A 24,568-nucleotide genomic window follows, 5' to 3' on the forward strand; every position below is an offset into this window, starting at 1 on the left:
TGAAAGGTCTCAATGGTCATAAAGAGGCTATTTGCTGTGCTAAAAGTCCAGACAAAAGAGAGAATTACAGTAATATTCAGGAACATTGTACTGCCTTCTGAGTGCAAAGTTCCAATCCCAGACCCTCCATGCTCAGGTTGTTTCACTTTGTAGCCATACAAACGGTTACCAGAGGCTAGGTGCACTCACATACACCTGCACCCTAGAGGGAAGTATTAGTACAAATAATGAAGTTCCACCAGGTATTTATCGCAATCAGCAGGTTTTATTCTACTTACAAAAAAGTCTAAAATCTCAGTCATAAAAACAAGTCTTTTTCATCACAGATCCACCCATTCTGAGATTTTAGACTTTTTTGTAAGTAGAATAAAACCTGCTGATTGCGATAAATACCTGGTGGAACTTCACTATTTGTACTAATACTTCCCTCTAGGGCGCAGGTGTATGTGAGTGCACCTAGCCTCTGGTAACCGTTTGTGTGGCTACAAAGTGAAACAACCTGAGCATTGGAGAAAAAAGAGGGTCTGGGATTGGAACTTTGCACTCAGAAGGCAGCGCGATCAACAAACTTGTGGACATTTTAACTGTGAAGCGACCTATACTCACGTCGCTTGGTGGATCTGCAGCGCCGATAAGTACACCAAAAATTGGAGATTGTTTTTATATTGTTTATTTTAAGGAACATTGTACTGCTGGGGCGCAATATCTAATAGTGCCCCACATGATCAGGTTTCTGCGTGTAGTTTTAGAAGCCAAATCAGGAGTGGATCGTAAAAGGAGAGAAAGGACAGATACGACTTCTCTTTTTTGAATTCACTCCTTGTTTTGGCTTCCATGCAGAAACCTGACTGTGTGGTCGTACCCAATGCTTTTTTCGAGGGGTGGCAAAACATAAACCTTTGGACCTTTTAAGGCTGCGTTCACACGGGCGAGATTTCCGCGCGGGTGCAATGCAGTAGGTGAACGCATTGCACCTGCACTGAATCCTGACCCATTCATTTCAATGGGGCTGTGCACATGAGCGTTTTTTTTCATGCATCACTTCTGCAATGCTTTAAAATCGCAGCATGCTCTATATTCTGCGTTTTTCACGCAGCCCTGGCTCCATAGAAGTGAATGGGGCTGCGTTAATAACGCATTGCATCTGCAAGCAAGTGCGGATGCGATGCGTTTTTCACTGATGGTTGCTAGGAGATGTTGTTTGTAAACCTTCAGTTTTTTATCACGCGCGTGAAAAACGCATCAAAACGCATTGCACCCGCGCGGAAAAAACTGAACAACTAAACGCAATTGCAGCCAAAACTGACTGAACTTGCTTGCAAAATGGTGCGAGTTTAACTGAACGCACCCTGAACGCATCCGGACCAAATCTGTCACGCTCGTGTGAACTCAGCCTTAGGCCTCATTCACACAGTCAGTGTTCGGTCAGTGATTTCCATCAGTGATTTTGAGCCAAAACCAGGTGCGGCTCTAAGCACAGAACAGGTGCAGATCTTTCCTTTATACCTTATCTCTGTGGAGGCTCCAATCCAGGTTTTGGCTCACAATCACTGATGGAAATCACTGACCGAACACTGACGTGTGAATGAGGCTTTAGGCTGAGTTCACACGAGCGTGACAGATTTGGTCCGGATGCGTTCAGGGTGCGTTCAGTTAAACTCGCACCATTTTGCAAGCAAGTTCAGTCAGTTTTGGCTGCAATTGCGTTTAGTTGTTCAGTTTTTTCCGCGCGGATGCAATGCGTTTTGATGCATTTTTCACGCGCGTGATAAAAAACTGAATGTTTACAAACAACATCTCCTAGCAACCATCAGTGAAAAACGCATTGCATCCGCACTTGCTTGCAGATGCAATGCGTTATTAACGCAGCCCCATTCACTTCTATGGAGCCAGGGCTGCGTTAAAAACGCAGAATATAGAACATGCTGCGATTTTAAAGCATTGCAGAAGTGATGCATGAAAAAAAATGCTCATGTGCACAGCCCCATTGAAATGAATGGGTCAGGATTCAGTGCAGGTGCAATGCGTTCACCTACTGCATTGCACCCGCGCGGAAATCTCGCCCGTGTGAACTCAGCCTAAGGCCCCTTTCACACGGGCGAGTTTTCCGTGCGGGTGCGATGCGTGCGGTGAACGCATTGCACCCGCACTGAATCCTGACCCATTCATTTCTATGAGACTGTGCACACGAGCGGTGATTTTCACGCATCACTTGTGCGTTGCGTGAAAATCGCAGCATGCTCCTCTTTGTGCGTTTTTCACGTAACGCAGGCCCTATAGAAATGAATGGGGTTGCGTGAAAATCGCATGCATCCGCAAGCAAGTGCGGATGCGGTGCGATTTTCACGCATGGGTTCTAGGTGACAGTCTATTCACTGTATTATTTTCCCTTATAACATGGTTATAAGGGAAAATAATAGCATTCTGAATACAGAATGCTTTGTATAATAGTGCTGGAGGGGTTAAAAATAATAAAAAAGTTAACTCACCTTCTCCTCTTGTTAGCGCAGATGCCGGTCTGTTCTTTATCTGTGGGCTAAAGGACCTTTGATGACGTCAGATCACATGCTCCATCACCATGGTGATGGACCATGTGATTGGAGCATGTGATCTGACGTCACCTCAGGTCATTCAGTCCACAGCTAAAGAACAGAGTGGCATCTGCGCGAACAAGAGGAGAAGGTGAGTTAACTTTTTTATTATTTTTAACCCTTCCAGCACTATTATACAAAGCATTCTGTAGTCAGAATGCTATTATTTTCCCTTATAACCATGTTATAAGGGAAAATAATACAATCTTCAGAACATCAATCCCAAGCCCGAACTTCTGTGAAGAAGTTCGGGTCTGGGTACCAAACATGCGCGATTTTTCTCACGCAAGTGCAAAACGCATGACAATGTTTTGCACTCGCGCAGAAAAATCGCGCATTTTCCCGCAACGCACCCGCCTCTTATCCGGGCAAAAAACATGACGCCCGTGTGAAAGAGGCCTAAGGCCTCTTTCACACGACAGTATGTCCATTTCAGTGTTTTGCGGTCCGTTTTTCACGGATCCGTTGTTCCGTTTTTTGCTTCCGTTGTGGTTCCGTTTCCGTTCCGTTGTTCCGTTCCGTTTTTCCGTATGGCAAATACAGTATACAGTAATTTCATATAAAAAATTGGGCTGGGCATAACATTTTCAATAGATGGTTCCGCAAAAAACGGAACAGATACGGAAGACATATGGATGCATTTCCGTATGCATTCCGTTTTTTTGCGGACCCATAGACTTTAATGGAGCCACGGAACGTGATTTGCGGCCAAATATAGGACATGTTCTATCTTTCAACGGAACGGAAAAACGGAAATATGGAAACGGAATGCATACGGAACACATTCCGTTTTTTTTGCGGAACCATTGAAATGAATGGTTCCGTATACGGACCGTATACGGAACGCAAAAAACGGCCCGCAAAACGGAAAAAAAAAACGGTCGTGTGAAAGAGGCCTAAGGCTGAGTTCACACGGGCGAGATTTCCGCGCGGGTGCAATGCAGTAGGTGAACGCATTGCACCTGCACTGAATCCTGACCCATTCATTTCAATGGGGCTGTGCACATGAGCGTTTTTTTTCATGCATCACTTCTGCAATGCTTTAAAATCGCAGCATGTTCTATATTCTGCGTTTTTCACGCAGCCCTGGCTCCATAGAAGTGAATGGGGCTGCGTGAATAACGCATTGCATCTGCAAGCAAGTGCGGATGCAATGCGTTTTTCACTGATGGTTGCTAGGAGATGTTGTTTGTAAACCTTCAGTCTTTTATCACGCGCGTGAAAAAAGCATCAAAACGCATTGCACCCGCGCGGAAAAAACTGAACAACTAAACGCAATTGCAGCCAAAACTGACTGAACTTGCTTGCAAAATGGTGCGAGTTTAACTGAACGCACCCTGAACGCATCCGGACCAAATCTGTCACGCTCGTGTGAACTCAGCCTTAGGCTCCAACGATGCTCTTGTCTAAGGTCCCTTTCACACGAGCGAGTTTTCCGCGCGGGTGCAATGTGTGACGTGAACGCATAGCACCCGCACTGACTCCTGACCCATTCATTTCAATGGGGCTGTGTACATGAGCGTTGTTTTTCACGCATCAGTTCTGCGTTGCGTGAAAATCGCAGCATGTTCTATATTCTGCGTTTTTCACGCAACCCTGGCCCCATAGAAGTGAATGGGGCTGCGTGAAAAACGCATTGCATTCGCAAGCATGTGCGGGTGCGATGCGTTTTTCACTGATGGTTGCTAAGAGATGTTGTTTGTAAACCTTCAGTTTTTTATCACGCGCGTGAAAAACGCATCAAAACGCATTGCACCCGCGCGGAAAAAAACTGAACAACTGAACGCAATCGCAGACAAAACTGACTGAACTTGCTTGCAAAGTAGTGCGAGTTTCACTGAATGCACCCTGAACGCATCCGGACCTAATCCGTCACGCTCGTGTGAAAGAGGCCTAAGGCCTCTTTCACACGGGCGTCATGTTTTTTGCCCGGATAAGGCCTCTTTCACACGGGCGTCATGTTTTTTGCCCGGATAAGAGGCGGGTGCGTTGCGGGAAAATGCGCGATTTTTCTGCGCGAGTGCAAAACATTGTCATGCGTTTTGCACTTGCGTGAGAAAAATCGCGCATGTTTGGTACCCAGACCCGAACTTCTTCACAGAAGTTCGGGCTTGGGATTGATGTTCTGAAGATTGTATTATTTTCCCTTATAACATGGTTATAAGGGAAAATAATAGCATTCTGACTACAGAATGCTTTGTATAATAGTGCTGGAAGGGTTAAAAATAATAAAAAAGTTAACTCACCTTCTCCTCTTGTTCGCGCAGATGCCACTCTGTTCTTTAGCTGTGGACTGAATGACCTGAGGTGACGTCAGATCACATGCTCCAATCACATGGTCCATCACCATGGTGATGGAGCATGTGATCTGACGTCATCAAAGGTCCTTTAGCCCACAGATAAAGAACAGAGTGGCATCTGCGCGAACAAGAGGAGAAGGTGAGTTAACTTTTTTATTATTTTTAACCCCTCCAGCACTATTATACAAAGCATTCTGTATTCAGAATGCTATTATTTTCCCTTATAACCATGTTATAAGGGAAAATAATACAGTGAATAGACTGTCACCTAGAACCCATGCGTGAAAATCGCACCGCATCCGCACTTGCTTGCGGATGCATGCGATTTTCACGCAACCCCATTCATTTCTATAGGGCCTGCGTTACGTGAAAAACGCACAAAGAGGAGCATGCTGCGATTTTCACGCAACGCACAAGTGATGCGTGAAAATCACCGCTCGTGTGCACAGTCTCATAGAAATGAATGGGTCAGGATTCAGTGCGGGTGCAATGCGTTCACCGCACGCATCGCACCCGCACGGAAAACTCGCCCGTGTGAAAGGGGCCTAAGGCCTCTTTCACACGGGCGTCATGTTTTTTGCCCGGATAAGAGGCGGGTGCGTTGCGGGAAAATGCGCGATTTTTCCGCGCGAGTGCAAAACATTGTCATGCGTTTTGCACTCGCGTGAGAAAAATCACGCATGTTTGGTACCCAGACCCGAACTTCTTCACAGAAGTTCGGGCTTGGGATTGATGTTCTGAAGATTGTATTATTTTCCCTTATAACATGGTTATAAGGGAAAATAATAGCATTCTGAATACAGAATGCTTAGTATAATAGCGCTGGAAGGGTTAAAAATAATAAAAAAAGTTAACTCACCTTCTCCTCTTGTTAGCGTAGATCCCGGTCTGTTCTTTAGCTGTGGACTGAATGACCTGTGGTGACGTCAGATCACATGCTCCAATCACATGGTCCATCACCATGGTGATGGAGCATGTGATCTGACGTCATCAAAGGTCCTTCAGCCACAGCTAAAGAACAGACCGGCCTCTACGCGAACAGGAGGAGAAGGTGAGTTAACTTTTTTATTATTTTTAACCCTTCCAGCACTATTATACTAAGCATTCTGTATTCAGAATGCTATTATTTTCCCTTATAACCATGTTATAAGGGAAAATAATACAGTGAATAGACTGTCACCTAGAACCCATGCGTGAAAATCGCACCGCATCCGCACTTGCTTGCGGATGCATGCGATTTTCACGCAACCCCATTCATTTCTATAGGGCCTGCATTACGTGAAAAACGCACAAAGAGGAGCATGCTGCGATTTTCACGCAACGCATAAGTGATGCGTGAAAATCACCGCTCGTGTGCACAGCCCCATAGAAATGAATGGGTCAGGATTCAGTGCGGGTGCAATGCGTTCACCGCACGCATCGCACCCGCACGGAAAACTCGCCCGTGTGAAAGGGGCCTAAGAGGCGGGTGCGTTGCGGGAAAATGCGCGATTTTTCCGCGCGAGTGCAAAACATTGTCATGCGTTTTGCACTCGCGTGAGAAAAATCACGCATGTTTGGTACCCAGACCCGAACTTCTTCACAGAAGTTCGGGCTTGGGATTGATGTTCTGAAGATTGTATTATTTTCCCTTATAACATGGTTATAAGGGAAAATAATAGCATTCTGAATACAGAATGCTTAGTATAATAGTGCTGGAAGGGTTAAAAATAAAAAAAAAAAGTTAACTCACCTTCTCCTCTTGTTAGCGTAGATCCCGGTCTGTTCTTTAGCTGTGGACTGAATGACCTGAGGTGACGTCAGATCACATGCTCCAATCACATGGTCCATCACCGTGGTGATGGAGCATGTGATCTGACGTCATCAAAGGTCCTGCAGCCACAGCTAAAGAACAGACCGGCCTCTACGCGAACAAGAGGAGAAGGTGAGTTAACTTTTTTATTATTTTTAACCCTTCCAGCACTATTATACTAAGCATTCTGTATTCAGAATGCTATTATTTTCCCTTATAACCATGTTATAAGGGAAAATAATACAGTGAATAGACTGTCACCTAGAACCCATGCGTGAAAATCGCACCGCATCCGCACTTGCTTGCGGATGCATGCGATTTTCACGCAACCCCATTCATTTCTATAGGGCCTGCATTACGTGAAAAACGCACAAAGAGGAGCATGCTGCGATTTTCACGCAACGCATAAGTGATGCGTGAAAATCACCGCTCGTGTGCACAGCCCCATAGAAATGAATGGGTCAGGATTCAGTGCGGGTGCAATGCGTTCACCGCACGCATCGCACCCGCACGGAAAACTCGCCCGTGTGAAAGGGGCCTAAGAGTACCTTTAGATGCTGCAGAAAAAGTCTGCAATGTGAAATCCACACATTACTCCACATTTTAATGCAACCCCATAGCCGACTAGGCAGCAGATTTACAGTCTGATGGATGGAACCATGTGAAAAACGGTGCACATTACCATAGCACATATATAGGTCCGTGTGGAAGGGGATAGTCAGGCTGTAGTGAAGATGGCTCTAGTAGATGTAAACCACCTCAGCAGTTATAAACTCCAGACGTCCAGGGAGCTGTACTTACGTGAATTGCAATCAGCACCAAAGAAACCTGGTTTACAACGACACACTCCTGGTCTTATGCAGATCTCATCTGTTTTGCAGGCATCGGCCCCCTCACAGATTGCTGGGGTGAAAGGAAAGACAACGTTAAAAGCATAAAGGTGGACATTTACAATTCTTGAAAGCACAAAGGTGGACAGGCATTTACTATCCCCTCTACACTAGAAAACAGGCACTAAAAAGTTGCAAAATTTGGCACACGCAATTTTCCATCTTTTTGAGGGTTTTCCAGCACTGCTCTCCAATTTTACAAAAAGTCATCAGGGGGTGGGTGGTAAGCGGCATGACATAGCTGGATAAGCACATTTGTGCTAATATGTGCCAGGAGACTAGTGTATAATTCCTTTTACCAGATCCATGATCTCATTATCATTTGTATAAACGCTCTTTAAGTGTAAAAGGTGCCAGCGGTCCTGATCCCCCAATGAACTTGTTCATCAGGTGATCGGGTCGTTCTGCCAGCACAGAAAACGATCATTCCTGTGCAGCAGAATCTGATTTCATATGGGGGACATGCGATCCCTGTATCAATCGCTTGTCTCGATGCAGTGTAGATCACCAGGGTAAGGCCTGTATTACACCAACAGATTATCTGACCGATTTTCTGGCCAATCATTGGTCAGATGGCCTATTACACACACAGATCTTTTGTTACACACACCAACGATTGGTCTGATTGGACAGATATTGGTCAGATAATCTGTTGGTGTAATACAGTCTTAAGTCTGGAAGTAAATATTGGTTCCTTTAGGATGAGCACAAGTAGAGATCTTGTAAATTGTGAAGAATTCTTACAGAAAGTATATGGCAAATGGTGTACTTTGTATTGTATAAAGAATTTTCTTTATTTGCTCGAACATAACACCCCTTTAAGATGCACAAACAGTGAGGAGTGCTCGTTTACCCCTTCATGACCAGCCTTTTTTGGGCTTTAACCACTTTCTGACACACATAATAATAGAAAGTGCAACTTCCCAGGATGTGAATAGATATATTCCAAGGGGGACAATATTTATGAGTCCTACAGTGGGTCTTGACCATGTAATATCGGAAGTGTATTATGCCTGCTAGTTTTATACTGACGGGCAGCAAGGCCGGTGTAAGCACCTGGCATACCCGGGCAAGAGAGGGGACCCACTGCACAGCTGATTATAATTGTGAAGCAGGGCAGTGGTGTGCTAAGGGGTGGGGCGGTCCACTCCAGGTGCCCGCTCTCAGGGGGGTGCCCGCTCTCAGGGGGTGCCAGAACAAAGAAGCAATAAGCGCTTCCATCAATACTGATAGAAACGCTCATTGCTGGAGCGCAGGGAGCTGGGTCCTGTCACTCACCGCTCAGCTCCCCGCACTCCTCCCCTCCATCAGGCCAGCGGCGCCCTGAATGGTGAAGCAGGAAGACTTCTCCCAGCTTCACCATTCAGCCTGCAGGCACAGATCGCGCTGCCGTCATGTGTGGGTGGAGCCTGCAGCCCAGAAATCTGAATAAGCCCCGCCCACACCTTGCTGCAGAGTGATCTGTGCCTGCAGTGGAGAGAGGACTGTGAGCTTCAGGAACGAGACAAGGTGAGTAGTTACTGTGTTTAGTTTTTTTTGTTTTTGTTTTTCCAGAGGGGGCACAGAGGACTTTATTACTATGGAGGGGGCACAGAGGACTTTATTACTATGGAGGGGGCACAAAGGACTTTATTACTATGGAGGGGGCACAGAGGGCTTTATTACTATGGAGGGGGTACAGAGGGCTTTATTGATATGGAGGGAGAACAGAGGGCTTTATTACTATGGAAGGGCCATGAGGGCATTTCAATTATGGAGGGTGCACAGAGGTCTTTATTGCTATGGAGGGGGCACAGAGGGCATTTCTACTATGCAGGGTGCACAGAGGTCTTTATTACTATGGAGGGGGCACAGAGGGCATTTCTACTATGCAGGGGGCACAGAGGTCTTTATTACTATGGGGGGGGGGGGGCACAGAGGACTTTATTACTATAAAGGGGGCACAGAAAGCATTTCTACTATGGAGGGGGGACCGAGGGCATTACTAATGTGAAGGGGGCACAATGAGAATTTCTACTAACACCCTAGGCATGCCACTGAAGCAGGGAACTATTCGCTCCCTGCTCCACCATTGAGCTGTCAGCCAGTCCTGCTGATCTGTGTAGGAGGAGGAGCGGGGCAGGTGAGGAATCAGCCTCTGCGCCTCCTACACAGCAGCGCGATGTGTCACAGTATCCTGCTGCTGCTGATGGGGAGCGCAGATCATGGGAGGAGCCAGGTGATTGAGGTGAGGAGTATTTATTGTTGTTTTTTTTCACTTCCTGTGAAGGGGGCACATCTGGGCACATATCTTGGCATATCCCCCGTAAGAGGGCACATATCTTGGCATATCTACTGTTAAGGGGGCACACATCTTGGCATATCTACTGTGAGGGGGCACATATCTGTGAGTACGACTGCTGGGATTTTTGCTTGAGGACATATCTGTGAGTAGACCTGAGGGACTGAAACACTGGGTAGAAAATAAAAGTAAGCACGTAAGGACTGATTCACATATATCCGCTCTGTAGCAGGCTGTGTGTAAGGTATTTAATCTATAATACATGCAGTTTCATTGCTGTAAGCGCCGTGCAAAATGCCACAAGGGGACCCACTGAGACTTTATCGCCCAAGGGCCCACATGAACCTGGAGCCAGGCAGCCTATTATGCTAATATCAATGGCAGAGTCGGGGTCCTTTTTTAGGCCCACAGTTGCATTGGCAACTCATCAACACCCTGCATTGGTGGGGGGGGGGGGGGGTGGCCTCACTAATGGGCTTAAGCAGGAACTTTCTTCTTCTGTAGACCACATAACAACTGTAACATCTAAAAGTTTAAAAACCCAGGCTCTGAGATTCCTCTGATCACAGCCATTAGAGCAGAAGCTCGGTCTCCCATCAGCCGCAGACCTGCTGCTTAGCTTCGGGAGCGAGGATCTGTGTTTGGCCTCGTTCCCAGGGCGGCCTTGCTAGCTGGGAGGCTCCCTGCTTCTAGGTCTGCCTTGAGCGCCAAGCTGATCACTCGGTGCTCGACTTCTTTGTCTGTCGGTCATGTGACACTGGCCACATCACATGACCCACACTCCCCACTATAAATACAGGCAGCCTGCTGGCTACAGGTTGCGTGATTTTCGTCCCATAGGCTGCGTACTTGTTATTAAGCTACCTCTGGAATTGAACCTCGATCCGCCTCTTGACACCTCTTCTGCCTGTTCCCTGTACTTTGACGCTGCCTCTCGGATTTTTGACCTTGGCTTGTTTACGGATTTGTCTTTGCCTCTTCCCTTGTTCTGACGTGACCTCCTGGACTGACCTCGGCTAGTTGACCCGCCTCGCCTTCCGTTTTTGTTCTACCTCTTGTCTGCTTATAGTAACTTCTCTGTGGCTGTCCTCTTCCCTGCTGTCTCTTTCTCTCTGCTTGCACTTAGTAGGTTAGGGACTGTCGCCCAGTTGCGCTCGGTCACCTAGGGCGGGTGGTGCAAGTAGGCAGGGACAGGGGACCGGGTGGCAGCTAAGGGGGTGTACCTCCACTCTATCTTGATTCCCCTGACTCTACCCGTGACACTGTCATTAGACATCAGGGCTGACCTTAGGATAGATGGTACTCTGGACAGGACTCTCTATTACTGCCCTCCCAACCCACAGATACACAAATCACCAGTAAATAAAACATCACAAATACTAGTGTATCATAAATGTTCATATAATTACATACTAGAGGCCTAAAATAATGTCATACTGATAAGGGGTCAGACCTTACAGAAAAGGATCTTTTTGATGCTGCATGATACACATGGCTCCCCACACTAGAATGGTGGAAGAAATCAATGGAACTTAACAAGGCGACTTTACTTGTCTGACATGGGTTACAGACTCTCATTGAGGACACAGGCTTAGAGGCAACAGTTTAATTTGCACACTGTCTCTTTAAAGGGAATGTGTCGTCAGAAAATGACCAATAGTTGTAATCACATTTTTATGTTAAACACATTTTTGATAATGTTATTTTTAATTTTCCATGTCAATATTCATATTTAAACAAAAAACATAAAATCCTGCAGTTTACGCACCGGACATTAAGCCTAATAATAGGCAACACTTTTTGGTACGTGCAATCACTTTACTACAGTTATCTGCTTATCTGTCATTCTAATCCTGCCTGTAATGATATCACTTCTGTGTATACATAAGGCAGGATCCACCATTCACAATAGGTGATTGTCAAAGCTTATCTATTCTTTCCTTGTACAATGACCCCTGCACAGGTGACAGAACATGCCTAGAAAACTCTCCCATAGAAGTCAATGAGGTCCCCTCCTGACCATTGTGTCTATGGACCATGGAGCTGCCGTAAAGCAATTCTTTAAATGCTTTCCAAATGCTTTTAATAACAGCTCAGGCAAGATGGCTGCCCCCATAATAATGTTCAGTAAATAGAATTTAAAAAAAATCTATAAGCAGAAATGAAAAACAGATTAGAAAAAAGGATACGTGCTATCTGGTTTTCAAGGGGTTATCCAATGACTAATGTAAATAATGAAAATAAGACATCATATACACTGAACAAAAATATAAACACAACACTTTCGGTTTTGCTCCCATTTTGCATGGGCTGAACTCTGAAGCATTTTCTACATACACAGAAGACCCATTACTCTCATTTTATTGATGGCATTTTGAATGCACAGAGATACCGTAATGAGATCCTGAGGCCCATTGTTGTGCCATTCATCCACGATCATCACCTCATGTTGCAGCATGATAATGAGGGGCCCCCCCAGAGCGTATAGCTTGGGGGACACATGGTGGCAGGGGCACTAGTTTTATTTGAGGCAATATATGGGTTTTTGATTATTGATGTTGGTTTGTAGGATTTCTCTCCCCATCCCCCCCCCCTTTTTTCTTATTTCAATTATGGGGTTCTGCTGACAGGAATCTGGTTTTGGCTGGTTCCCCTAGTGATCTGCCTGTAACGGGACGCTTTGATCAGCTGTCAGGATTGGCCAGCTGTTCTGAAAGCGGGAAATGCTGGACAGCTGATTGGCAGCTGTCAATTTGAGCAGGAATCTGCCAGCTGTCAGTTCCAGTGGAGCACCCTTCAAGGAGTAGCGCCTGTCAAGACCTGGGATGGAGGACTTACTTCGCAGCCTGATCCTGAGAGAGGAGTCATCGGGAGGAGAAGAGTGGCTGAGGCGCTGCCTCGCTCAGCCTGTACCTGGCGGCGGAGAAGAGGCGGCGAATCCAGAGGAAGAAGACGCGCTGGAGCCGGGGGAAGATGAAGAAGCCGTCCTTCAAGTGGCCAGTGGGGAAGCGGAGGTGTTGGCGCCGCGCAGCAAAAGAGCTAAAAGACATGCGCGCGCCGGCACCCCGCCCCCTGAAGACGTCAACGCTGCCGGACCATCACCATGCGCCCGGCGGCAAGCGGCGTCTGCCGCTGATGACGTCACGGCCCGGCGACGTCATCAAAGAGCGTCGGCCGGCAAGGCACCTAGGAATTGCCGGCGGCGCTCCACCGCAGCAGCAGGCAGCTATGGCACCGAGTGCCCCCTGGCAGCAGGGCATGAAGAGGGCGACAGGGGACAGGCTCGCACATCCGTGCAGCATCCAATTAAGGTATCCGGCCATTATCCAGGTAAGATCCGGATGAAGATTCCTCAGTCCGGTTCTAGGCAGGAGGTCCATTCCAGTGGTGAGCATGCAAACATTGATGTCATGTTTAACAATGAAAAGTTTCTTGCAGGTCTTAACTCTTTGTTTGCTGAATTTTTAAAGAATAAGGTTACAACTGCGGCTGCGGGTGTGTGGTCATCCCTGCCAGCGCCGCAGTCAAAGAACTTGCCCATTTTAGAGAAAGGTTCAGGGGTTCCAGAACTCTGTATAAAAGAGGTTCTCCCCTGTGAAGTATCTCCTCTGGGTTTCCATTTGTCTAATGGGATCAAAGAGAAGATATGGAGCTTTGAATTTGTAGATTTGTTATCTTTGCTTCCTTCTAATAGGGAACAAAATGTGGAGAGAAAGGATGATAAAAGTGAGGATGTAAGAAAGCGCCTGCAGCCAAGATCTTTTAACAATTGGTTGCAGGCGTTTTGTATATATGCTGCGGTGCTGGGAGAAAGGCATCCTGGGAAGTGCTCGGGCCTTTTCCAGCACCTCGATATCATACTGGAAGCATACAAGAACTTTGGCGGTATTGCATGGTTCCAGTATGATGAGACGTTTAGGCAAAAACTGCCAATCCATCCGTCCTTAAATTTCGGTGTTAAAGACATAGGCTTGTGGATCAATTTGATGCTGCCACAGAGGTCTGTGCAGCAAAGGCAGACTCCTGCGAATCAATCTCTTAGGAAGGGAGTTTGTTTCGCTTTTAACGAATCCACCTGCAAGTGGCTTGCCAGTTGTCGCTATAAACATGAATGCTCCCTTTGTGGGGGCAATCATCTTTTATTACGTTGTTTTAAGAAAAATCTGCCTTCCTTTCTTGCTACCAAGGAGCAATTATCAAAAAGCATGGACGCCAGTGAGATTAATAGAGTTGGTTCCATGGCTAAACAAGTACCCAGACAGGAAGAAAGCTAGTTTGCTTTTTAACGTTTTTTTTTATCTGGTTTTGATATTCCGCAGTTTAAAGGTTCTGGTTGTATATTTGTTGATAATTTGAAGTCTGTTTATGTTTTTCCTGAGGTAGTTAGAGATAAGATTAGTAAAGAATTAGAGTACGGTAGGTTAGCGGGTCCATTTCAGATTATCCCCTCTGGGTGTAGTCCCAAAGAAGAATCTGGGGGAATTTAGGTTGATACACCACTTATCGTATCCCAAGGATTCTTCTTTGAATGACGAAATTGCCAAGGAAGAGGCGGCTGTTTCGTATGCCTCCTTTGATGAGGCGGTAGACTTGTTGAGGAGGTACGGTCATAGAGCATTGCTAGCTCAGTGTGTTGTGAGCAGTTATTGCAGGGTTTTCTAAGCATGTGTTTGAAATTTGGCATTCCAATAGCTCAAAAAAAGACTATATACCTGTGCTGCTGTTTAGAATTTTTGGGTATTGAGCTGGACAGCGTTAGAATGGAATTTCGTTTGCCTGAGAAGAAGTTGCTTGATCTTAGATTGTGTATTTCAAGGTTATTGGCAAAAGATAAATGTACGTTGAGGGAGCTTCAATCCCTTTTGGGTTCTTTAAATTTTTCTTGTAGGATAATTCCTATGGGGAGAGTATTTTCGAAGCGGTTATACTTTGCCACAAGAGGTTTAAAGTCCCCTAAGGCACACATTAGACTCTCTAGACCTTTAAAGGACGATTTATTGTTGTGGTTAGAATTTTTGAGGAATTTTAATGGTATAATTTGTTTTCAGGAAGAGTTTGTTGATTCAGATGCGTTACAATTGTTTACAGATGCAGCGGGTAGTGTAGGTTTTGGGGCCTTTTGGAATAATAAGTGGAGCGCTGGGGCATGGCCTGAGTCTTGGATTGTAAATAAGTTTGTATCGAATTTAGTTTTATTGGAGTTATTCCCGGTAGTTGTAGCTATTGTTATATGGGGTTCATATTTTAGTAATAGGCGGATTCTTTTGTTCACGGATAATCAAGGGGTTGTTTTTGCGGTGAATACGTTATCCTCAAAGTGTGAGAGAACGGTGCGTTTATTGAGACATTTAGTATTATGCTGTATGAAGTTTAACATTTGGTTGAAGGCTAAATACATTCCAGGTAAAAAGAATGACATTGCAGATGCATTATCTCGATTTCAGTGGAAAAGATTCCAGGAGCTCGCGCCAGAAGCAGACTTGGAAGGATTTCTGTGCCCAGAGCATCTGTGGGATCTAGTCATGATCTAATAATTAAAAGTCTCCAAAGGTCTCTGGCACCTAGAACATGGGATGCTTATTCATCTGCATGGAATAGGTGGCTTTCTTTTAATCAAAGGGAAGGTGGGACGAGGAATGTCAGCACTGAGAATGAAGGTTTAGCCTTCATTTCATCTATGTTAGAGGATGATTGCTCCTTTTCAAAGACAGTTGCGGGAGTTTCCTTTTTTCAAAAATTGTACGGTCAGCCATGTTTAGCAAATTCTTTTATTATTAAGCAGGTCTTGAGGGGTGTAAAGAGGAGCAATCAAAAGAAGGATAAGCGATGTCCAATATCTCTAAGCCTTCTATTAAAGCTAGTCAATGTGCTAAGTACGGTTACAAAGAATATGTTTGAAGCATCATTATTTAAAAATGCTTTTACTCTCGCCTTTTTTGGAGCCTTTATGTCACGGCTGAGGGGTGGGGGAAACCCTCAGCCGTGCGGTACCCGAAGATGTTTGGTCGCTGCAAGGCCAGGACCACAGCATTAGGGAGCAGGTCACCTCCTATTGCGTCCCTAACGCTGACCCTGTCTCCTGTCAGTATGAGCCGACCTTGATGGTAGGAGGGCTCATACGCCGGAACCTAAAGTCCCTACAAGCCCTCAAGTCGGCCCTGACCTAGGTGACAGAGTAGGACAACCCACTCCTCCAAGACAGGGAGGAGCAGGAGTCCCAGAATGGCCAAGCTGTAATTAAGGGGAATCCAATACAACTTATGGCAGTGTCAGGTACGTGGAAACTACAACCTCACCTACTACAACTAAACCACGGGCAACTGCATGCGGCTCAAAGAGTCACGACCATGACCAAGGGTCGTGACACTCCCTCCCCTCAAAGCCCCCCCCAACCGAAAAGGGAAGCTGGTGGGACCAAACAACAGGGAGGGGGGAGGGGCAATGCCTGATAACCACCAGTGTCTCCCTCCAGAGCTGCCGCCAACAAACCTGGACCGTACACAACAGTCCCAGGTCGCCAGCCAACAAAGCAGACTGGAAGAGAGAACAACTGGAGGCACTGCCAGACAGATGCCCGTATCTCCCCCCAGAACTGCCGCCAACAGACCTGGACCGTACACAACAGTCCCAGGTCGCCAGCCAACAAAGCAGTCTGGAGGAGTGACACTGGACACCGCGTCCAACTCAGGAGGACGTTCCTACTCCAGGTCGCTGCCAGCAGACACTCCCCAACCAGCACACCTGCCGGAACACCAAAGGAATGCTGCCAGCAGACGACCAGAGATAGGAACCCTGAGAGGGACGAGGGGTCACCAACACAGACACGGTTAGCAAGGTGCCGGGGAAAAGCCACCAACCGCGCCGTTAACGGTGAACCCCATAACGCTCTCCCTCCGGAGAACGCGCATGCACCCCATCGGCCTATGGCAATGCATGCTACACCCTCTTTCGAGGGAAACCAGGTTAGGTGCCATTCTGGTCATACTGTCAGTATGAGCCGACCTTGATGGTAGGAGGGCTCATACGCCGGAACCTAAAGTCCCTACAAGCCCTCAAGTCGGCCCTGACCTAGGTGACAGAGTAGGACAACCCACTCCTCCAAGACAGGGAGGAGCAGGATTCCCAGAATGGCCAAGCTGTAATTAAGGGGAATCCAATACAACTTATGGCAGTGGCAGGTACGTGGAAACTACAACCTCACCTACCTGCCACAGACACACAGCCTGGAACCCATGCAAAAGTGCTGTTTGTCCACAACAACAGTAATGACAACAGCACACACCATACATCACACGGGAAACCAGGAAACCATAAGGTGCAACAAACCAGCAACCACATACACATAAAACATAACATCAGACAAGGTAACAAAGATTTATGACCAGAAGGGAGGCCCCCACTGGTAGATGGTAAAATACAGGAGGCTGCTCCAGCTATGCCTGGCTGAAAGCAACCTACTGAGCCAAGTCAGAGACACAGGCTTTATAGGCCTAATTGGCCACACCCACCGGTCAGAACACACCCAGTGACATCACACACACTGAGAAGAGAATTAACCCTTCCAACACCACAGGAAAGGGAAAACACCAACTTAAAGGGGAAGTACACACAATACACGTTGCCAAAAGGCAACCGCACGCATGCCTGTTGTCCGCGGCAACCGCACCTGAGGCAACCTACTAAGTGCCCCCAGCTGCGGTTGACACAACACTAAACCACGGGCAACTGCATGCGGCTCAAAGAGTCACGACCATGACCAAGGGTCGTGACACTTTAGGATAGGCGAGTTAGTGGCTGAATCAAAAAGAGCGGTTCCGAGTCTGCTCCTTTCTGACGTATCCTTGGGTCAAGAGAATGTTAGGATCAGAATTAGTAAGTCTAAAACTGATCAAATGGGTCGTGGTCAGATAATCACACTAAACAAATGGTTCAATCTTCCGCTTTGTCCTGTTGGTACAGTGTCTTCGTGGTTGGAAGTTCGGCCTAAAGTTAATGGGGCTTTCTTAATCCATGAAGATCACAGTCCATTGACGAAATTTCTATTTAATTCCATTTTTAAGAAATGCTTGAAGGCAATCAAGATGGATCATTTACATTTATTCTCGCATTCATTCCGTATAGGGGCTGCCACTGAGGCTGTAAATTTTGGCCTTGAGGATGCAGTCATAAAGAGAATTGGTAGATGGGCTTCTAATAGGTTTAAATTATATGTTAGACCACAATTATTATCGTTCTAAAAAATATCTTGTTTTGCAGGTTCTCGTATGGTTATTTGGTTAGTGGGACATTCTTTTATTTATTGGGCTCGGAAGAGAGCTTTGAAGAGGCAGTACACGGAAAATCTCTCATTGGATGTTAAAAAATGTTTAGTTTTATGGTTTGGTGTACGGGGTTTACAGTGGAATGACTTAATTACTGTAATGCAGAAGTTATGTTCAAAATGGCCTTTGCCTAACATTATTGTCTTTCATTTAGGTGGCAATGATGTTGGGAGGGTCAAGACGGTAGATTTGTTATCAAGAATGAAGCAGGACTTAGCCTTAATTAAAGGCATATTTCCCGATACATTCTTGATTTTCTCCGAAATTGTTCAAAGGATGGTTTGGGCTGGTACTGAACAACGGAAATTAGAAAAAATAAGGATAAGAGTTAATAGAGCTATATGTAAGTTCATGCCATCAATTGGGGGTCAGAGCTACCGTCACATTGATTTAGAGGGTTTCGTCCCAGGGTTGTTCAGATATGATAATGTGCATCTATCAGATATCGGTCTGGACATTTTCAATCTTGGGCTGCAAAGCAGTATAGAAGTTGGTCTGTGTTGCTTGTTTGGGGGGGGGGGGGGGGCATGCCTGTTAGGCATTGGCTTGTGGGGTGACTTAATGGTGGACCTAATGGTCCATAAGTTAATGAGATTTAAGTATTTATTCAATTATTTATATTTTATGGTTGGATTATTTATTGATATTTATTAATTCGGTATTTTGATAAATTGGTATGATAACTTGGTAAAACCCCAAATAAAGCAACACGGCCTATTTATTCCACACTGAATTGTCTCGTGTTTTAATTATCTATTAATTAAGGTTATACGGTTTCAGAAAATGTGTACTCTTCCACCCATGAGGGGCCCCCCCAGAGCGTATAGCTTGGGGGACACATGGTGGCAGGGGCACTAGTTTTATTTGAGGCAATATATGGGTTTTTGATTATTGATGTTGGTTTGTAGGATTTCTCTCCCCATCCCCCCCCCCCCCTTTTTTCTTATTTCAATTATAGGGTTTTGCTGACAGGTGTCATGGTCTTACCTTCTTACTGTTCTCCTTCGTTTGACATGTGCTGGCGGCCATCTTGGTTTCTGGGTTTCTTGTAGCCTCCCACCCTGCGGCTTCTCCTTCCCACTGGGAGGAGCTGGATGCCTAGCTCATATATATAGGAGGCCTGTGGCTTCAGTTCCTTGCTTGGTCCTCCTGTGTTCACATGCTTCTAAGACTGCTGCTGCTTCTGGTTCCTGATCCTGGCCTCGTCTGACTACCCCGTTGGTTCCTGATCCTGGCTTCGTCTGACTACCCTGCTGGTTCCTGATCCAGGCTTCGTCTGACTACCCTTCTGGTTCCTGACCTCTGTCTACGCAAGACCCTGCTTCGGTTTAGCCATCCGTTTGGACTTTTGCTTACAGCTTGATTTTCAATAAAGCCTTCTTATTTCCACTTATCTCTTGTTGTACGTCTGGTTCATGGTTCCATGACATTAGGACCAAGCCATGAATTTTGACGGTACAGGGCCATCCTCGCTACCTACGCTGGTTGCCAGACTTGATCAGCAGGATCACCTGTTGGGTCGGTTCGCTGTGGCGTTGCAAACCCTGCTTGAACGCACGGCTCATTTCGCTTCCGTTGCCGATGGGTCGGTTGTCGCTCCTGGGCCCGCTCCTACTGCCGCTCCGGTTGTTGCGCCAGAGTCTACCCCGACACCTGTTGCTGCGCCTGCGGTGTCTCGGGGTATGACCGGTTCTGCCCCCCTTCCACAGCGCTTTGGGGGAGAGCCAACTCAGTGCCGAGGTTTCCTTAACCAGGTGGGCATTTATTTCGAGTTGCTGCCACATGCCTTTCCTACTGAGAGATCAAAGGTGGGCTTCTTGATCTCGCTGCTCTCGGACAAGGCCTTGGCCTGGGCCAGCCCTTTATGGGAGAACAACAATCCGGTGGTTGCCGAGTTTTCCGGTTTTGTTGCTTCTCTTCGGAAGGTATTCGATGTGCCGGCTCGTGCTGCCTCTGCTGCGAAGCTCCTTATGTCCATCAGACAGGGTTCACGATCCGTAGCTGAATACGCCATTGAGTTTCGTACCCTGGCAGCAGAGGTGGGCTGGAATAATGAGGCTCTGGTCGCTGCTTTCTCTCATGGTCTCTCGGATGCCTTGAAGGATGAGGTTGCAGCTAAGGACCTACCAGTGGAGCTCGAGTCTCTTATTTCTTTCCTGATTTTGATTGACACCAGACTCAGGGAGAGACCTTCCTTTAAGGAGAGCCTGCAGAGGTCTTCTAACAGATTGGCGCCTACGTTTGCTGTCCCACCCGTGCCTCCCTCTCCTCCCACACCTCCTGGGGATGACTCGTCTGGGGGTGAACCCATGCAGCTGGGGTTTGCTCACCTGTCCGAGGGGGAGAGGGTACTCCGGAGACGCGAGGGCCGATGCATGTACTGTGGTCTCGGTGGGCATTTTCGGTTGGCATGTCCGAACCGTCCGGGAAACCCTCGCACCTGAGATCCTGTCGGGGGCAGATCTTGGGTGGAGTCTCCTCGTCCCTGGTTTCCCGTGTTGACAAACCACTGATCACTGTTGTCGGGGGCTCGGTGACAACCCAGGCGTTGGTGGACTCTGGTGCTGGTGGTTTGTTCATTGATAGTGTGTTCGCTGCCGCCAATTCCATTCCTCTGCAGCCTCGAGGTTCCCCACTGGCTCTTGAGGCGATAGACGGCAGACCCCTTCTGCCGCCACACGTGACTCATGAGACCCTTCCAGTGGGGATAGCCATTGGTGCCGTTCACAGAGAGTCGGTCTGTCTCCAGGTGATTTCGTCTCCACACTACTCGGTGGTCTTGGGGTACCCCTGGCTCCAGAAGCATAATCCGACTTTCAATTGGAGATCGGCCGAGATCCTCTCGTGGTCACCGCAGTGTGGGGCTAGTTGCATCCATGGGCCTGTCAAGTTGCTGTGTACTTCCTCGGACTCTCTGTTGCCTCCTGAATACGAAGAGTACCGGGATGTATTCGATAAGGTGCGCGCGGTTGCCCTACCTCCGCACCGCCCATACGATTGTGCCATAGAGTTACAATCTGGTGCCGTTCCTCCTCGTGGCAAAGTCTATCCACTGTCGGTAGCGGAGAATGAGGCCATGGAGGAGTACGTGAGGGAGGCGCTTTCACGCGGACACATTCGCAAATCCTCGTCCCCGGCAGTGGCTGGATTTTTCTTTGTGAAAAAGAAGGGCGGTGAGTTGAGGCCTTGCATCGATTACAGGGGTCTCAATCGCATCACGATCAAGAACGCTTACCCGATACCCTTGATTTCCGAGCTGTTCGATCGCCTCAAAGGGGCCACGGTCTTTACCAAACTCGACCTGAGGGCGGCATATAACCTGGTAAGGATCAAGGCGGGCGATGAGTGGAAGACCGCGTTTAACACCAGGACCGGTCATTATGAATCCTTGGTTATGCCCTTTGGGTTGTGCAATGCGCCCGCAGTCTTCCAGGAATTCATCAACGATGTTTTCCGTGACCTGTTGCAGCAGTGTGTGGTGGTCTATTTGGATGACATCTTGGTATATTCTGAATCCATGGAGGCCCACATTATGGATGTCAGACGAGTGTTGCAACGGTTACGAGAGAACAGGCTGTTCGGTAAGCTTGAGAAATGCGAATTTCACCGATCCCAGGTAACCTTCTTAGGTTACATCATTTCCGCTGAGGGGTTCTCCATGGATCCTGAGAAGGTTTCGGCTGTCTTACAGTGGCCCCAGCCCAGTGGTCTCCGTGCCCTGCAGCGCTTTTTGGGCTTCGCCAATTATTATCGGAAGTTCATCAGGGACTTTTCTATGCTAGCCAAGCCTCTCACGGATCTGACCAGGAAGGGCAGTAATTTCCAGGTCTGGCCGCTCGAGGCCATCCGAGCTTTTGAGGCTCTAAAGTCCGCCTTTGTGTCGGCTCCGATTCTGTCGCATCCCAACCCTGGGTTGCCCTTTGTCCTCGAGGTGGACGCGTCTGAGACGGGAGTAGGCGCCCTTCTGTCTCAGCGTAGAACACCAGAGGGTCCTCTGCTTCCTTGTGGGTTTTACTCCCGGAAACTGTCTTCCGCGGAGTGCAACTATCAGATTGGTGACAGGGAGTTATTGGCCATCGTGCAGGCCCTTAAAGAATGGAGGCACTTGCTCGAGGGTTCGGTGGTTCCGGTTCTCATCCTGACGGACCACAAGAATCTGACCTACCTTTCTGAGGCCAAGAGATTGACACCACGTCAGGCCAGATGGGCTCTGTTCTTGTCACGTTTTAATTACGTGGTCTCCTACCTACCCGGTTCCAAGAACATCAGAGCGGATGCCTTATCACGGCAGTACTCCGAGCTGTCCGGGGAGGAGTCGATTCCGACTTCGGTCATACCTCCGAATCAGATCCTGGCCGCCATTCGCACCAGCCTGACCTCTCCCCTGGGTGAGCAGATTTTGGCGGCTCAATCTGGTGCTCCCTCTGGGAGACCCAACGGCAGGTGTTTTGTGCCTGAGGAGTTGCGCACTCGGTTGTTGCGAACCTACCATAACTCCAAGGCCGCGGGGCATCCTGGAAAGAATCAGCTGTCCTGGGCTGTTTCACTTCTGTTCTGGTGGCCTTCTCTACGTTCCGACATCGCCGCATATGTAGCGGCATGCTCCGTTTGTGCCCAGAGTAAGTCCCCTCGGCACCTTCCGTTGGGCCTTTTGCAACCCATAGCCACCGGGGAGCGCCCATGGTCACACCTGGGGATGGATTTCATTGTGGACCTCCCTGCATCCCGAGGCCATACGGTCATTCTCATGATTGTGGATCGGTTTTCCAAAATGTGCCACTGTGTTCCTCTCAAGAAGTTACCCTCTGCACAAGAGTTGGCCACGATTTTCGCCAGGGAGGTCTTCCGGTTGCACGGTTTGCCCAAGGAGATTGTGTCGGATCGGGGGAGTCAGTTTGTGTCCAGGTTCTGGCGCGCCTTTTGCTCCCAGTTGGGGATTCATCTCTCTTTCTCCTCGGCCTACCACCCTCAGTCCAATGGGGCCGCAGAACGATCCAATCAGGCCTTGGAGCAATTCCTTCGTTGCTATGTCTCCGATCACCAAGACAATTGGGTTGACCTCCTGCCTTGGGCTGAGTTTGCCAGGAACACGGCGGTGAACTCTTCCTCTGGGACGTCTCCCTTCATGGCCAATTATGGGTTCCAACCTGCCGTGTTACCGGAGGTATTCTCTCCCCAGGATATTCCGGCTGTGGAGGATCACCTTTCCGTCCTACGTGCTTCTTGGGTACAGATCCAGAGGTCCCTTGAGGTCTCTGCGCAGCGCCAGAGACTCCAGGCTGATCGCAGACGAGCGCCCGCTCCTTCCTACCAGGTCGGAGACCGTGTATGGTTGTCCACCCGCAACCTCAAACTTCGAGTGCCCACTCCCAAGCTGGCGCCTCGCTTTGTTGGTCCCTTCCGAGTGCTTCGCAGGGTAAACCCGGTAGCCTATGCCCTTGCGCTTCCTCCTGGCATGCGGATCTCCAACGTGTTTCATGTCTCCCTGTTGAAGCCATTGGTGTGTAATCGTTTCACTTCCTCGGTTCCTCGGCCCCGTCCGGTCCAAGTGGGCAATCGTGAGGAATATGAGGTGAGCAATATCCTGGACTCACGCCTGGTCCGCGGTCGGTTGCAGTTTTTGGTCCATTGGCGTGGTTATGGTCCAGAGGAGCGTTCCTGGGTTCCCTCCGCAGATGTCCATGCTCCTGCTTTGCTCCGAGCCTTCCACGCACGCTTCCCTCAGAAACCGTTCCTTACTCCGCGGAGGAGGGGCCCTTGAGGGGGAGGTACTGTCATGGTCTTACCTTCTTACTGTTCTCCTTCGTTTGACATGTGCTGGCGGCCATCTTGGTTTCTGGGTTTCTTGTAGCCTCCCACCCTGCGGCTTCTTCCCACTGGGAGGAGCTGGATGCCTAGCTCATATATATAGGAGGCCTGTGGCTTCAGTTCCTTGCTTGGTCCTCCTGTGTTCACATGCTTCTAAGACTGCTGCTGCTTCTGGTTCCTGATCCTGGCCTCGTCTGACTACCCCGTTGGTTCCTGATCCTGGCTTCGTCTGACTACCCTGCTGGTTCCTGATCCAGGCTTCGTCTGACTACCCTTCTGGTTCCTGACCTCTGTCTACGCAAGACCCTGCTTCGGTTTAGCCATCCGTTTGGACTTTTGCTTACAGCTTGATTTTCAATAAAGCCTTCTTATTTCCACTTATCTCTTGTTGTACGTCTGGTTCATGGTTCCATGACATCAGGAATCCGGTTTTGGCTGGTTCCCCTAGTGATCTGCCTGGTAACGGGACGCTTTGATCAGCTGTCAGGATTGGCCAGCTGTTCTGAAAGCGGGAAATGCTGGACAGCTGATTGGCAGCTGTCAATTTGAGCGGGAATCCAGGTGAATAAAGGTGACAGCGCACAG

General features: G+C 48.0%; 1 protein-coding gene across 2 annotated transcripts in view; it reads right to left on the reverse strand.

Moving 5' to 3' along the window:
- Positions 1-24,568, reverse strand: part of SCARF1 (scavenger receptor class F member 1) — an 82,950-nt gene that overhangs the window by 36,119 nt on the left and 22,263 nt on the right. For both annotated transcript variants that reach the window (XM_044286987.1, XM_044286986.1), the window contains exon 3: positions 7,485-7,586. In XM_044286987.1, the coding sequence (XP_044142922.1) occupies positions 7,485-7,586 (102 nt within the window). The remainder of the gene's footprint in view (positions 1-7,484; positions 7,587-24,568) is intronic.

This window comes from Bufo gargarizans, chromosome 3, assembly GCF_014858855.1.
Source record: "Bufo gargarizans isolate SCDJY-AF-19 chromosome 3, ASM1485885v1, whole genome shotgun sequence".
In the NCBI taxonomy this organism is placed as follows: domain Eukaryota; kingdom Metazoa; phylum Chordata; class Amphibia; order Anura; family Bufonidae; genus Bufo; species Bufo gargarizans.